This window comes from Oncorhynchus mykiss, chromosome 12 (assembly GCF_013265735.2).
Source record: "Oncorhynchus mykiss isolate Arlee chromosome 12, USDA_OmykA_1.1, whole genome shotgun sequence".
In the NCBI taxonomy this organism is placed as follows: Eukaryota; Metazoa; Chordata; class Actinopteri; order Salmoniformes; family Salmonidae; genus Oncorhynchus; species Oncorhynchus mykiss.
The window spans coordinates 53737063-53752584 of NC_048576.1; the positions used below are offsets into that span (position 1 = coordinate 53737063).

At 41.7% G+C, this 15522-nt stretch overlaps 1 protein-coding gene across 2 annotated transcripts in view; it reads right to left on the minus strand.

Moving 5' to 3' along the window:
- Window positions 1–14530, minus strand: part of rad50 (RAD50 homolog, double strand break repair protein) — a 50692-nt gene extending 36162 nt beyond the window's left edge. Inside the window, exons 1-8 of one of the 2 annotated variants that reach the window (XM_036937789.1) lie at window positions 14393–14530; window positions 11503–11654; window positions 11143–11226; window positions 10759–10910; window positions 4060–4245; window positions 3442–3646; window positions 3081–3209; window positions 1–41 (exon numbers count right to left, since the gene is read on the minus strand). The exon at window positions 1–41 is cut by the window's left edge and continues 125 nt beyond it. In XM_036937789.1, the coding sequence (XP_036793684.1) occupies window positions 1–41; window positions 3081–3209; window positions 3442–3646; window positions 4060–4245; window positions 10759–10910; window positions 11143–11226; window positions 11503–11631 (926 nt within the window). In that variant the 5' untranslated portion in view covers window positions 11632–11654; window positions 14393–14530. Of the gene's footprint in view, window positions 42–3080; window positions 3210–3441; window positions 3647–4059; window positions 4246–10758; window positions 10911–11142; window positions 11227–11502; window positions 11655–13823; window positions 13843–14392 lie in introns of those variants that run through there. The other variant, XM_036937790.1, reaches the window with a different exon arrangement.
- Window positions 14531–15522: the final 992 nt, after the last annotated feature.

Below are 15522 nucleotides of genomic sequence, written 5' to 3' on the forward strand. Positions count from 1 at the left end.
TGGTACATCTCCTGCAGCTGCTCATCTGAGCCCTGGAACACCTGAGTTCGGCCACGCAGCCACACAACAGGGCTTTAGTTACACAGGCCACACAGATGGATTGGAACAGGTCTTGGACATGACAGACACAACCATTAAGGATGAAGGAAAGATGCATGAAAGGGAGAGAGTTCCAAAATGTTACAAGATATTGTCTGAATAAAGATCTGTACTGACTTGTCATCTGTAAATTTAAAGCTGCAGAGTCCAATTCGTTATCTAATAGCATTGAGATTATAGTGCTTTTCCTATACGCCAGGGGTGTCAAAGTCAAATGGACGGAGGGCCAAATAAAAAAATCAGCTACAAGACGAGGGCCGGACTGTTCGAATGTTCATTGAAACATTTTTAAATGACGCATATAGTCTAGTGAACCTAATTGAACCTACTGAAAACCTAACAAATATATTACAATATGATCAGATAAATAAAGCAATATTTTCTTATGGCTCTGTCAGTAATCTTTAATTTTCAACAGACACAAAAGACAAATTTCCTTTATATAAATATCCCCATAACATGAACATTAAATGAAAGAAACCGGTATTCAAGGCACCATCAGTAGACTATATTTTCTATTTTAGCAAAAGTGGGCTAAATTTACTTCAAAGAAAAAACAATAATAGCAATTTTCTATCATCCACTCAACTGAAATATTTTTAAAATATAATTGGATTGAAATACAAAAAAATAAAGTGCAAAAATCTATTAATCAAAAACAACACTTTGTTTAAGGAGAAGTAACATGCAGTGAAAACAAATATTAAATTTTAACTTTTAAACTTGAACTGAGTAAAAACTCTAAATATGTGATTGCACAGTAATGTTCACTTGTTTGAGGTTGAGGGTGATACTTGGTGGTGTCCCATCTTTTCCACAAGTTCATCAATGTTCGGGGTAAGGCTCTGAGCTGAAGAAATCCTCAGAATTGAGTGGAGGTGTTCAGCAGTAAGTCGACTTCTGTGTGATGTTTTGTTCAGGTTCATCAAAGAAAACAGTTGTTCACACAGGTATGTGCTGCCAAACATAGACAACGTTTGAGCAGCCTGGATGCGCAGCTGGGGCATTGTGCCGGGGAGGAAACGGGCGAACTCCGCAGCACCCACTGCCGCATATTTTGCCCTCAGTGCATCATTGCATTGGAGGTCAATCAACTCCATTTGGAGGTTTGGTGGTGAGCTTTCCACGTCAACAGCAAATGGGTTACCGAGCAGTTCCAACCTGCTTTTTTGTGCTTCAAAGTCAGCAAATCGGCGTCGAAAGTCAGCGGCAAGCATACCTATTTTATCAGCCAACTGTGTGCTCGGGAACGCACTGGTAGAGAGCTTCTCTTTCATGGTCTGGCAGCTGGGAAAGTGGCTCAAATTTTCTTTCCGCATCTGCGTCTCCCACAGAGTCAGTTTGGTTTTAAATGCCTTCACTGTACTGTACATATCAGAGATGACACGATCCCGACCCTGCAGCTGCAAGTTTATTGCATTCAGATGACTCGTAATGTCACACAGAAAAGCCATTTCACACAGAAACATTTCGTCTCGGAGTTGTGTTGTGTCTTTCCCTTTGCTGTCCAAGAACAGACAAATCTCCTCACGAAGCTCGAAACATCTTTGAAGCACCTTTCCCTGGCTTAGCCATCGCACCTCTGTGTGATAAGGCAAATCACCATGCTCCGTTTCTAACTCCGTCAGAAATGCCTTGAACTGGCGGTGATTCAAACCTTTGGCTCTGATAAAGTTAACTGTGCGCGTGATGATGCTCATTACATGCTCCATTTTCAAGGCTTTACCGCACAACGCTTCCTGGTGTATGATACAATGATAAGCTGTCAGCTCACCTGTCGCGTTTTCCTCTTGCATCTTTTCCCGTATCTTCGCCACCAGTCCGCTCCTGTGTCCACACATCGCAGGTGCTCCGTCGGTTGTCAAACCCACAAGTTTTTCCCAAGGCAGCTCCATCTCATTTACACATCTTGACACCTCTTCATACAAATCATGCCCCGTAGTTGTGCCATGCATAGGACGTAAAGCCAAAAACTCCTCTGTCACGCTTAGGTTGGAGTCCACTCCGCGGATGAAAATTGACAACTGGGCAATGTCAGAAATGTCGGTGCTCTCATCCACAGCCAAGGAATATGCAATAAAATCTTTTCCCTTTTTCACAAGCTGCTCTTTTAGATTGATGGACAACTGGTCTACTCTCTCGGCAATGGTGTTTCTGCTCAGACTCACATTTAAAAAGAGTTGCCTTTTTTCTGGGCAAACTTCGTCACAAACTTTAATCATGCAGTTTTTGATGAAATCCCCCTCCGTAAATGGCCGGGCTGATTTAGCGATCTCTTCTGCCAAAATAAAACTGGCCTTGACAGCAGCCTGGCCTTGTGATTTGGCTTTTTTGAACAGAGCCTGTCGAGATTTGAGGCCTCGTTTTAATTCCTCTGCCTTTTGTAGCCTTTGTTCCATGTCCATATTCTTGTTTTTGTCCGCGTGTTTCGTTTCATAATGTCGTCTCAGATTATACTCTTTCAGTACCGCCACACTTTCTCCACACAGAAGACACACAGGTTTTCCAGCTACCTTCGTGAACATATACTCCGACTCCCACCTTGTTTGAAACCCCCGGTTCTCAGTATCCACCTTCCGTTTTGCCATTTTTGATGGGTATCTGAAAGTTAATTTTACTGTGATGCTGACGACTGCTGTGCCAATAAATATTGAAATGAAGCAGCCTACTGCTCGGTGCGTCACCTTTGCATTGTGGGAAATGTAGTATTGGTGCGTGTAAAAGATCTGCGGGCTGCCGGCTTGCTGCGGGCCGGTTCTAATAATAAATCAAGATCATCCCAGGGGCCGTAAAAAACCTTCTTGCGGGCCGGATGTGGCCCGCGGGCCTTGACTCTGACATATGTGCTATACGCTAATTAAGCTCTTCTCAAAATGGACAATTGGTTCTTTGTTAGCAGGTGTTGGGCTCACAAACACACTTATAAAGGTGTTCCCCATTGATGAGAATGGAATAGTGTTCTGGTGAAATGCGTGTCACACCTGCTCCATTTTCTCCTCCAGTTCCTGGTTGTCTTCCTCCATCTGCTTCTTCCTGCTGTCTAAAGCCTTGATGTCGTTGTCGAGTTTCATCACTTTTCCCAGATTCTCATCAATGTCAACCAGTCGGTTCTGAAATAAAACAGGTAGAAATACTTAAAAAGCGGTATAAATCTAGACTTTTTCCATTGCATGCCTACATTTAAAATGGAGTTACTCAAAGTAGGCTACTATTAGACAGGACAAAAACAATTTGTTTAGCATCTAAATTGGCTTCTAAATAACGCTCCATAAAACACGAACATAAGCAGATGTAAACCATTCATCTTGTCTAGAACTAATTATCTATGGAATGAGGTCACACCTCCAGGGGTTCGATCTGGCCCTCTATCTTCTGTACGGCATCTTTGGAGGAGGCCAGCTGGGTCTCCTTGCTGGCAAGCAGCTCCCTGATCTCGAGGGCTTTCTCCTTGTTCAGCTTCAGGAACTTCAGCTCCACCTGGCACTCTTTCACCTCGTTAGACTGCTTGAGCCTCAGCTGCCTCAGCGTCTCCAGCACCTTGATGTACCTGACAAGGGGAGGGAGGGAAAATTGTTGGTTCACAGCTAAATCCTTTATATCCATCAGGGTTGGAGTTAATTCCACAAATTCTAATCTAATTAAATTACCTCTCGCTATAAATTCCATTTAATTCAAATTCCTCTCAATTCCATAAAGTACATTCCCAATTACAGGCTATATACAGTAGCGAGGCTATAAAATGTAGTGAGGCTACATACAGACACCGGATAGTCAGGTTGATTTGAGGTAGTATGTACATGTAGATATGGTTAAAGTGACTATGCATATATGATGAACAGAGAGCAGCAGTAGTTAACAACATGCTGTTGTGAGTTAAGCAATACTAACCACAGAAAAGACAGCTAAGTTCCAATAAAATGGGCAGAAGTGTGACTCTGAACAACACTACTCTAAGACTACCTTGTGGCTGAGAAGATAGCATCAAATTTGTTCTTGAGGGGCTTCCCTTCTCCCAGTGGCCAGTTGGACTCCTCTTGGTGACAAAAGATGACATGGTCGAGGACAGCTTTGGACACACCCAGGGCTGAGATCATCTCTCTGTCCAGCTCTGCACATTTGGAGCTCAGGCTCACCTTCTCTCCATGCCTGGGAAAGCATCAACGTTTAAAAAAGGTCCAGTGCATTCAAAAACACACATGCATTCAAAAGTTTGGGGTAACTTAGAAATATCCTGTTTTTTAAAAGAAAGGCACATTTTTTGTCCATTAAAATAACAAAATGATCAGAAATACAGTTTAGACATTGTTTATGTTGTATATTACTATTGTAGCTAGAAATGGCTGATTTTAACAGGATATCTACATATGCGTACAGAGGCCCATTATCAGCAACCATCACTCCTGTGTTCCAATGGCACGTTGTGTTAGCTAATCCAAGTTTATAATTTTAAAAGGCTAATTGGTCATTAGAAAACCCTTTTGCAATTATGTTAGCTTAGCTGAAAACCGTTGTGGCGATTTAAAGAAGCAATAAAACTGAACTTTCTTCTGAAACTCCGTCAGTCTATTGTTGTTCTGAGAAATGAAGGCTATTCAATGCGAGAAATTGCCAAGAAACTGAAGATCTCATACAACACTGGACTACTTCCTTCACAGAACAGCGCAAACGGTCTCTAACCAGAATAGAAAGAGTGGGAGGCCCCGGTGCACAACTGAGTAAAAGACAAGTACATCAGTGTGCTTTTCTTTTTAAAAAAAATGGACATTTCTAAGTGACCCCAAACTTTTGAACGGTAGCGTATATAGAGTACTATGGATGCACGATATATCGGTGAACATATCGGAATCGGCCGATATTAGATAAAAATGCCAATGTCTAGTATGACGCCCTGATGTGCAAAACCGATTTCAAAGCTGACGTGCATACCTATATAACGTATGATGTAATGACGCCATGTAAAATTTCGCACTATATATGTGCAACACAGCATTCCTAAACTAGCTCACAATGTCTGCTGTGTGGATCGAGCAGTCATTTGAAAGAGTAATCATTTCAGCGAGACAACTCAAAGGCGAAATCCATTAAAGCCAAGATAATGGAATTCATTGCCCTTGACAATCAACTGTTCTCTATCGTGGGTGATGTTGGCTTTCGCTGACTGGTCGAGCACCAGTACACACTACCAAGTGTGCCATTTTTTCACAGTAATAGCGTCACTACTATTAGCGCCACAACATACATACTATGGAACACCATTTGGGTCTTTGCATGTCAAAAAAAGACAGTAGCACTGTCAAAGCTGTACAGAAAAGTCTGCAAACAAGCAAACACCGGCCATGAACGATGCGTTTACAATAGAGCGTTGGCAATAAAGCATAATTTGTTCAACCACAACTTCTGGGGTAGCTTGCTTTAGCTTGGTATCTAGCTAGCACCAATACAAACAGCCTGAAAACATTGGCCAGTAGAAACTGCAGTCATTTTCATTATTCTTAGCAATGATTCAGGAATCCTTGTGATGAAGTATTAGCTAGTTTGCCACTTGTTGTTCGCCTATTGAAATTGAACTTCTGTTCATGAAAATAAATAGCTAGTCAGCAACTTAACCCTGTTGCCCAAAGCTAACTTTATAAGCAGCCAGCTAGTTTAATCTGGCTAGTGAGGCTCGACCGCACCAGGTTGAGTTGTGAAGCTAGCCACAATAAGGATTAGGCACAATAGTGGAATTTGCAGTTTGCCTTCAAAATAAGTGTGTAATTTACAGTAATGCAAATGAATACAAATAGTACAATTATGTCATACTTCTATTTTGAAGGCTAACCACAAAGTCTACTATTGTGGCTAGTTCTTATTGTTGCTAGCTTTACATAGATGGTCCGACCACCATTAATCACAAAACTGTCTTATAAATTAGGGTTATTTTAGATGATACCTAGCGATAGTTAGCTAGCTACTGAAACAAGTGTCATGTATCTTTTCTCACACACAACGACCCAAACAGCATTCCATAGAAATCCTGGTTGAGAATGAAACGACTGAACAAATGAACAACGTAACAAACAGCACAGGAAATAAGTGAAATAAATAGGTTTTGATTATGTTTCTGTTAATGGGGACATACGTCAATGCCAACAAAATTACTTTTTGGCCAGGGTGTGTGTAACCTTTATTTAACTAGGCATGTCAGTTAAGAACAAATTCATACTTACAATGACGGCCCGGACAACACTGGGCCAATTGTGTGCCGCACTATGGGACTCCCAAACCCGGCCGGCTGTGATACAGCCTGGATTCGAACCAGTGACTGTAGTGACGCCTCTTGCACAGACGCAGTGCCTTAGACCGCTGCGTCCATGTGTGTGTTTTAACTATTTAACTGTTCTAGAATGCTTAAAAAGGCAACTAACATTGTAAATATCGGTATTGGCTTTATTTTATTTATTTATAATCGGAATCGACCAAAAATGTCATATTGGTGCATCACTATACAGTACCAGTCAAAAGTTGACACACCTACTCATTCAAGGGTTTATCTTTATTTTTCACATTGTAGAATAATAGTGAAGACATCAAAACTATGAAATAACACATATGGAATCATGTACAGTCGTGGCCAAAAGTTAAGGACAAATATTAATTTCCAAAGTTTGCTGCTTCAGTGTCTTTAGATATTTTTGTCAGATGTTACTATGGAATACTGAAGTATAATTACAAGCATTTCATAAGTGTCAAATACTTTTGACAATTACATGAAGTTGATGCAAAGAGTTAATATTTGCAGTGTTGACCCTTCTTTTTCAAGACCTCTGCAATCCGCCCTGGCATGCTGTCAATTAACTTTTGGGCCACAACCTGACTGATGGCAGCCCTTTCTTGCATAATCAATGCTTGGAGTTTGTCAGATTTTGTGGGGTTTTGTTTGTCCTCCCGCCTCTTGACCACAAATTCTCAATGAGATTAAGGTCTGGGGAGTTTCCTGGCCATGGACCCAAAATATCGATGTTTGTTCCCCGAGCCACTTAGTTATCACTTTTGCCTTATGGCAAGGTGCTCCACCATGCTGGAAAAGGCATTCGTCACCAAACTGTTCCTGGATGGTTGGGAGAAGTTGCTCTCGGAGGATGTGTTGGTACCATTCTTTATTCATGGCTGTGTTCTTAGGCAAAATTGTGAGTGAGCCCACTCCCTTGGCTGAGAAGAAACCCCACACATGAATGGTCTCAGGATGCTTTACTGTTGGCATGACACAGGACTGATGGTAGCACTCACCTTGTCTTCTCCGGACAAGCTTTTTTCCGGATGCCCCAAACAATCGGAAAGGGGATTCATCAGAGAAAATGACTACCTCAGGCCTCAGCAGTCCAATCCCTGTAACTTCTGCAGAATATCAGTACTGATGTGTCCTGATGTTTTTCCTGGAGAGAAGTGGCTTCTTTTGCTGCCCTTCTTGACACCAGGCCATCTTCCAAAAAGTATTTGTCTCACTGTGCGTGCAGATTAGAGGTTTAGAGGAATGGCCGATTAATTAGGGCCGATTTCAAGTTTCATAATAATCGGAAATCTGTATTTTTGGGCACTGATTTACCGGTTAAAAAAAAAACACCTTTATTTAACTAGGCAAGTCAGTTAAGAACAGGCCTAGGCCGTTTCAATGACGGCCTAGGAACGGTGGGTTAACTGCCTCGTTCAGGGGTAGAAAGACAGATTTTCACCTTCTCAGTTCGGGGGATCCAATCTTGCAACCTTACAGTTAACTAGTCCAAAGCAATAACGACCTGCTTCTCTTTCGTTGCACTCCACAAGGAGACTGACTGCCTGTTACGCAAATGCAGTAAGCCAAGGTAAGTTGCTAGCTAGCATTAAACTTCTTATAAAAAACAATCATAATCACTAGTTAACTACACATGGTTGATATTACCTAGCGTGTCCTGTGTTGCATATAATCTGACTGAGCATACAAGCATCTAAGTATCTGACTGAGCGGTGATAGGCAGAAGCAGGCGCTTAAACATTCATTAAAACAGCAATTTCGTGCGTTATGCCAGCAGCTCTTTGTTGTGCGTCAAGCATTGCGCTGTTTATGACTTCAAACCTATCGACTCCTCAGATGAGGCTGGTGTGACCGAAGTGAAATGGCTGGCTAGTTAGCGCGCTCTAATAGCGTTTCAAACTTCACTCGCTCTGAGCCTTGGGGTGGTTGTTTCCCTTGCTCTGCATGGGTAATGCTGCTTCGATGTGGTGGCTGTTGTCGTTATGTTGCTGGTTCGAGCCCAGGGAGGAGCGAGGAGAGGGACGAAGCTATACTGTTACACTGTTACAATTCCAGTGAACGGAAATCTTAACACTACAGCATACAACAACATTCTAGATGATTATGTGCTTCCTACTCTGTGACAACAGTTTGGGAAAGGCCCTTTCCTGTTTCAGCATGACAATGCCCCCGTGCACAAAGTGAGGTTCATACAGAAATGGTTTTCGAGATCGGTGTGGAAGAACTTGACTGGACAGAGTCCTGACATCAACATGTAGGGCTGCATGATATGAGCAAAAAAAAACTAAATATTGTGATTTGACTTGCGAAATTGATCAAAACACTTGGGGGAAATTGTTGGAATCATGGAAATAATTATTGGGCACTTAAAAAAAAAACTTCAATTTTACCATCTTTGTCTGTCTCATAACATTGTCATAAATATGCTCTCCAGTCTGTCTATAGGCTACAGAAAAACCACATAATAAAGAGTAGTAGCCTGTAGGCTACATGACTTTAGATATAGAGTCCCGTGTGGCTCAGCTGGTAACGCATGGCTCTTGCAATGTCAGGGTTGTGGGCTCGATTCCTATGGGGGACCAGTACGAAAAAAGTAAGAAAATGTATGAACTCACTAGTGTATGTCGCTCTGGATAAGAACGTCTGCTAAATGACAAAAATGTCAATGTAAAAATAGAGAACAAGCATAGTTTAGGTGTGGCAGGTACCCTAGCGGTTATTAAGAGTGTTGGGCCAATAATCTAAGGGTTGCCGATTCGAATACCTGAGCCGACTAGGTGAAATATATGTTGATGTGCCCTTGAGAAAGGCACTTAACCCTAATGTCTCCTCTAAGTCGCTGTGGATAAGAGCATCTACTAAATGCCTAAAATGATAATTTTTTTTTTTAAATAAAGATTTATGTTAGAGGACTCGACAACAGCACACTGGAGAGGCGCTCTGGGCATGGACACTAAAATATTTTGCGACTCTGACTTCAGCGGGCACAGCTTATCATGGGACAGCAAAGGAGCTCACCTAAATAGCCCATAATAGGGATGTCAATACCGAAAATAAATTTGACCGGTCATGCTGATCGGGCTATAGATTAATTGGCATAATTGAGTGGCATTTATTTGAGGCGTGTGTATTTGTTGTCATGCATGTTATTTATCACACAGCATACAGAGCCTAGTTTGAGGAGCGGAATATCCTATCACCTGTCAGACAGTGTGAAAGTAGCTCCTCAAAAAGCATGTACTGGAATGAAACCTGATTTTGAAAGCCCAGTTATTGCGCAACAAATAATTCTAAATGCAATCACGTGTTAAAAACTTTGCTGGCCACGATTAAAAAGGAGCTATTTCTATACCTCAACTCGTAATTAGTGTGTGCCACCCACTTGGGTGCATAGGCAATAGCCTGTCTACCTCTGACAATCAGCACGTCCCCCACCACTTTGCAATGGGAGCTTGAGGCAGTAAAATTGTTTGAAACCTCAACGTTTTACTTCAAATAATGAGGAGTGTCTTGCATTGCCAAATCCATCCATAGAAACGAGGAAATTATGTTATAGACTTCCTCATGCCATTAACCAGCAATTCTCTCCTGTTCTATTGGTTTCAAATCAACTTTATTCCATTGTCCAGAAGCCAAAAGCACAATCCTAGTCATATTAGAAATCCATCATTGTTGTTGCTATTGGATTACCCCACTAAGTTTCTAACAGATGTTCATCTCAGTCACATATGGAACTGCTTATATTAGGTACGCTGTTTAGAACTGTGTTTTCCACTAATTGCATTTTATTAGTTGCTTCATTACAGTAGTTGCATGTTCAATAATAGGCTATATCCTTTTGACTAAGACGATAGGCTTGCTATTGTTTCTATTAAGCTCTTAACAAAAAATGTCCGGTCCTTGTATGCATGCATAGTATCAGAGGCGAAGCAAGAGTCCGAAATAAGCCCAATGCGTTTCTATGGGCTTATTTTGGGCCTAAGCTTGTCACCTGCCTTCCCGCCTTGGGAAGACTTACATTGCTAGGGCGGAAATATAAGCATCTCGTCATTATATACAGATCTCTGATAGTATGTTGTTGGTCACGTCATTTTACTGTAAAGACTTTTTTTACCGTTTGACGGGTTAATGGGGGTCAATTAGTCGGCGGCAAAATTGACAAAAATGTATATCCCTAGTCCATATAATGTGTATATGTTTTCGGAGAGAATTATGTGTTGCGTTGTGTTGGAGGTGTGTCAATCAACTTAGCTCGAAAAATGTCCCCCTCGTCAACTTTCGACCCTAGGCACCTGCCAAATGGGTGGGCCGGTCCTGTGTACAATATAGTGCCTACCACTTCTCTTGAACATATTCTGTGGTTAAGGTAGAGTAACACTTAAACTCACTTGATCCTGGTGATGACCCCCTCCAGACTTCTGAACTCAGTCTTCTTGCCCTTCTGTGTTGCCTGCATGGACCTTTGAACTGCCACCTTCTCTCCATTTAGATCGGTGAACTGCAGTCGGATCTGAGCTCGCACGTCAGTCTCATGAGCATCCTAACACACCAAAGGCAATATTAGGTACATCTTATGCATGACAACCAGGGCCTAGGAACTGTGTATGCCACGGAGGATGCTATAAAAACAAGTCCTGGGTTTTCGCTGACGAGAAAAAACCTCCAGGCCTTTGTTATGAATAATGTTGACAAACATTCATATTTCTCTGTTTTGCATTGATGTATAAACAAACTCACTTGCAATGCCAACCAAGACAGACAGAGGTCCTCACCTTTGGATCATGAACAAATGTATTCCCTTTGCTTCCTGGGGGAAATTCACCAGCTGTTACATACTTCAGACACTCAATGATAGTCTGTGGCCAGAGGAGGAAAAAAAAGAGGATTAAAATAAGTCCTTGAATCACCCAGCATAGCTAACTGTCTGTAATGCACACCAACCAATGGAAGCAGGCTAGGTCAAAATCATGCAATACTGTTGCATCTCGCACCCACTATCCCATCAAGAAGTGTGATAAGGTTTTGCATTTATCGGCTAATGATCCCTTTCTATGGTAATGTCAATGAATGTAATACTAACTTTTTTTTGTTGCAGGGCAGCATACAAGTTGTATAAATCTCATGCAACCTACCGTTTTACCAGCACCATTGGGTCCCACTAACACAGTCAAGGGATTAAAGAATGATATGACTTGTTTGTCTTTGTCTTCTACTCCAAAGCTCCTCACACCGAGGATGCTCATCTTCTCAATTCTGGACATCTTTGCACCTTTATTGGGTTCAGCTGGGGAACAAGAGCTTAAATGAGCATTCTCAGCAGATGCCAACTTCTAATTGCAAAAGTAATTTAATTACCGAATGAGCAAACAAGCATGTAATTGGCTCGTGAAAACACCCCCTAGTCTCGTGTGACCCCACTTACAGTTTGGGTCAAATCTTTGTTGAACGTTCGCTATCTAACCTATCCTGCGGTGTTTAGCTCCACCCAGTGTACAAAACATTAAGAACACCTGCCCTTTCCTTTCCATGACAGACTGACCAGGAGAAAGCTATGACCCCTTATTGATGTCCACTTCAATCAGTGTAGATGATGGAGAGGAGACAGTTGAAAGCTGCACTATGCAGAAATCGCTCCGCCATTTCCTAAAATTCTAGTGTCTAATTTCAATGTGACAAAACAAGCATGTACAGTGCCTTCAGTAAGTATTCAGACCCCTTGCCCTTTTCCACTTTATTTCGTTACAGCCTTCCTCTAAAATGGATGAAAGAATAACGTACAAAAAAATTATGAAATTAACAAAAAAAAAGAAGCTCAGGAATCTACACACAATACCCCATAATGACAAAGTAAAAACAGGTTCAAACATTGTCGAAAATGTATTTTTTTTAAAACAGAAATACCTTATTTACAGAAGTATTCAGACCCTTTGCTATGAGACAGAATTGAGCTCAGGTGCATGTTGTTTCCATTGATCATCCTTCAAAATGTTTGTACCCTTTCATTGGGGTCCAATTATGGTAAAGCCAAAAGATTGGACATGATTTGGAAAGGCACACACGTCTATATAAGGTCCCACAGTTTACAGTGCATGTCAGAGCAAAAACCAGGCCATGAGGTTGAAGTACTTGTCCGTAGTGCTCGAGACAGGATTGTGTTGAGGCACAGATCTGGGGAAGGGTTCCTCTGTGGAGATGAGAACCTTCCAGAAGGACAACCATCTCTACAGCGCTCCACCAATCAAGCCTTTATAGTAGAGTGGCCCAAAGGATGACACTCTTCAGTAAAAGGGACATGACAGCCCACTTGGAGTTTGCCAAAAGGCACCTAAAGACACTCAGACCATGAGAAACGTGATCATCTTTGGCCTGAATGCCAACCGTCATGTATGGAGGAAACCAAGCACCATCCCTATGGTGACACATGGTGGTGGCAGCATCATGCTGTGGGATGTTTTTCAAGGCAGTGACTGGAAGACTAGTCAGTAGCGAGGCAAAGATGAACAGAGCAAAGTACAGAGAGATCCTTGATGAAAACCTGCTCATGACCTCAGACTGGAGCGAAGGTTCACCTTCCAACGGCCCTAAGCACACAGCCAATACACAACAGGACTGGCTTCAGGACAAGTCTCTGAATGTCCTTGAGTGACCCAGCCAGAGCCCGGACTTGAACCTGATCGAGCATCTCTTTGGAGAGACCTGAAAATAGCTGTGCAGCCACGTTCCCCATCCAACCTGACAGAGCTTGAGAGGATCTGCAGAGAAGAATGCAAGAAACTCCCCAAATGCAAGTGTGCCAAGCTTGTAGTGTCCTACCCAAGAACACTTAAGGCTGTAATCACTGCCAAAGGTGCTTCAACAAATTACTGAGTAAAGGGCCTGAATAATTTTAATACATTTGTAAAAACCTGTTTTTGCTTTGTCATTACAGGGTATTTGTGTGTAGATTGTTTTTTTCATCAATTTAATCAATTTTAAAATAAGGCTGTAACCTAGCAATGTGGAAAAAGTCAAGGGGTCTGAATACTTTCCAAAGGCATTATTTTTCACTTAAGAAAAATAAGTGTTAACTGCAATGTCTTGTAAGTAAGCGTTTCACTGTAAGGTTGTATTCGGCGCATGTGACAAATACAACTTGTTTTGCATAGTGTAGATTATCATTGTACAATCCAAACAGCTGTGAAATATATTTTCCATAACCTAAAATATTGTATTTTCTGCTGTTTAAGGTTGGTGTAAAAAAAGAGAGAAAAAAAGAACGCAAATAGCGAACACACCTACCGTTTCGTAGACTTACCTTCAATTAAAAATAAAAAAAAAAACACATAGAACTCACCTTCCTATGTGAATTTGGTCGGGTTGGCCAAAAAGTTAAAACTTCATACAATTGAGACATGGATTGCGTATGTGTTTCATTCAGACGTTGAACGGGCAAGACAACATATATTCTTAGTACCTTAGAATGGATTATGTTAGTAGCTGCCATGCACTCCGGCTTGTGTCAAGAAATGCAACGCTGCTGGGTTTCTCACGCTCAACAGTTTTCCGTGTGTATTAAGAATGGCCTACCACCCAAAGGACATATTGACACAACCGTGGGAAGCATTGGAGTCAACCTGGGCCAGCATCCCTGTAGAACTCTTTCGACACCTTGTAGAGTCAACAAATTGAGGCTTTTCGGTGAGGGCAAACTCAATACTAGGGAGGTGTTCTTAAAATGTTTTGTACACTGTATATTGTAACCTAGAAGCTAGCTATTCATTTGGAAACATTGCAAAAGCACAGTATCGATTTGGACTACACGGGCATGTGTGATTTATCAACAGCAATGACCAGATAATGTCTAACAAGCTAACGTTACTGGTAGCTAGCTAGCAAGCAAACTTCGAAAGCTAACGTTAGCTTAGAGACCAACAGCGAATTACTTTTCACTATTTAAAATTTGTGAACAGAAAGACCAACACTTGCAATAAGAAGAATGTACGGAGGCATCTTGAGACAATAAAGCATGTCGAAAAAAATTACCTTCTTTTTTTTAGCAGCGAAAGTTCTTACTAGACTTGCCGCGCTGACCAAAACCGTGACGTCGCAGCATCCGCTCATCAGACGCAACTACCGGTGTTATTACTTTTTTTGTCCAGTAGAGGGCAGGCAAAAACTGTGGGTCAGATGTGTTGTGGCCTAGGAAGAAAAAAATACTTGATATCTTCGTCTTTGAGATTTGATTGGCGGATCGCATCCAATTTTTAGGTGCGTACTGTACTAGTGTGTGAGGCCATTCAGAGACTACCTACGTTATATTCTTTGATACAATAATAACTAATAAATAAAATGAAAATTGCCCTCTCTCTAAAAAACACACCACCCATTCCAATATTTAACTATGACTAGTCCTACTCCAGACCAACGGTCTGAGAGGGCATATCACTCACTACCTCTCAACACCCCTTACAACTGTTCTGCAGTAAATCCTTCCAATCCCAAGTAATTCCTGTTTGTCCTATATTTTATTTATTTTTATTTTTAATCCCAGCCCCCATCCCCACAGGAGGCCTTTTGCCTTTTGGTAGGCCATCATTGTAAATAAGAATTTGTTCTAAACTGACTTGCCTCGTTAAATAAAGGTTTAATAAAAAATAATTATCGGCCGCTGCCACCACAACCTCTATTTTCTGTGACTTTCGAGCCATCCATTTCTGCAGTACAATTCACAACCATGTCTATGAATGTTAAAAAGCCCACTTTACTGAAGCACATAATGTATACTTCCCATCAGTCTCGCTTCATCTCTGCTTACTCACAGGAATTCTATACTACTCTAACACTGGCAACGTCAATCTGCCTCTCTCACCAGACACCTCCAATCTCCAGCCCCATGATCACCCCCAAAACGAACACACACAACTTTCTCCACCGATACCACACATTCCGTAGTCTCATGCCCTCCTGCACACTTCTCACATCTAGGCATCTCCCTTCTACATACTGCTGCAATATTTTTCGGAACATAAGCTCTCAGGGTATAACTGACTACCTTGACCTTATCTGGTGACGACTCAGCATGACAGATAATGTCTTCTCCATTTCCCCACCGGATCGACATCTCACCAAACAGCAGGTGTTACAAACACTGTGAATCTTCAATTTCAACTGCT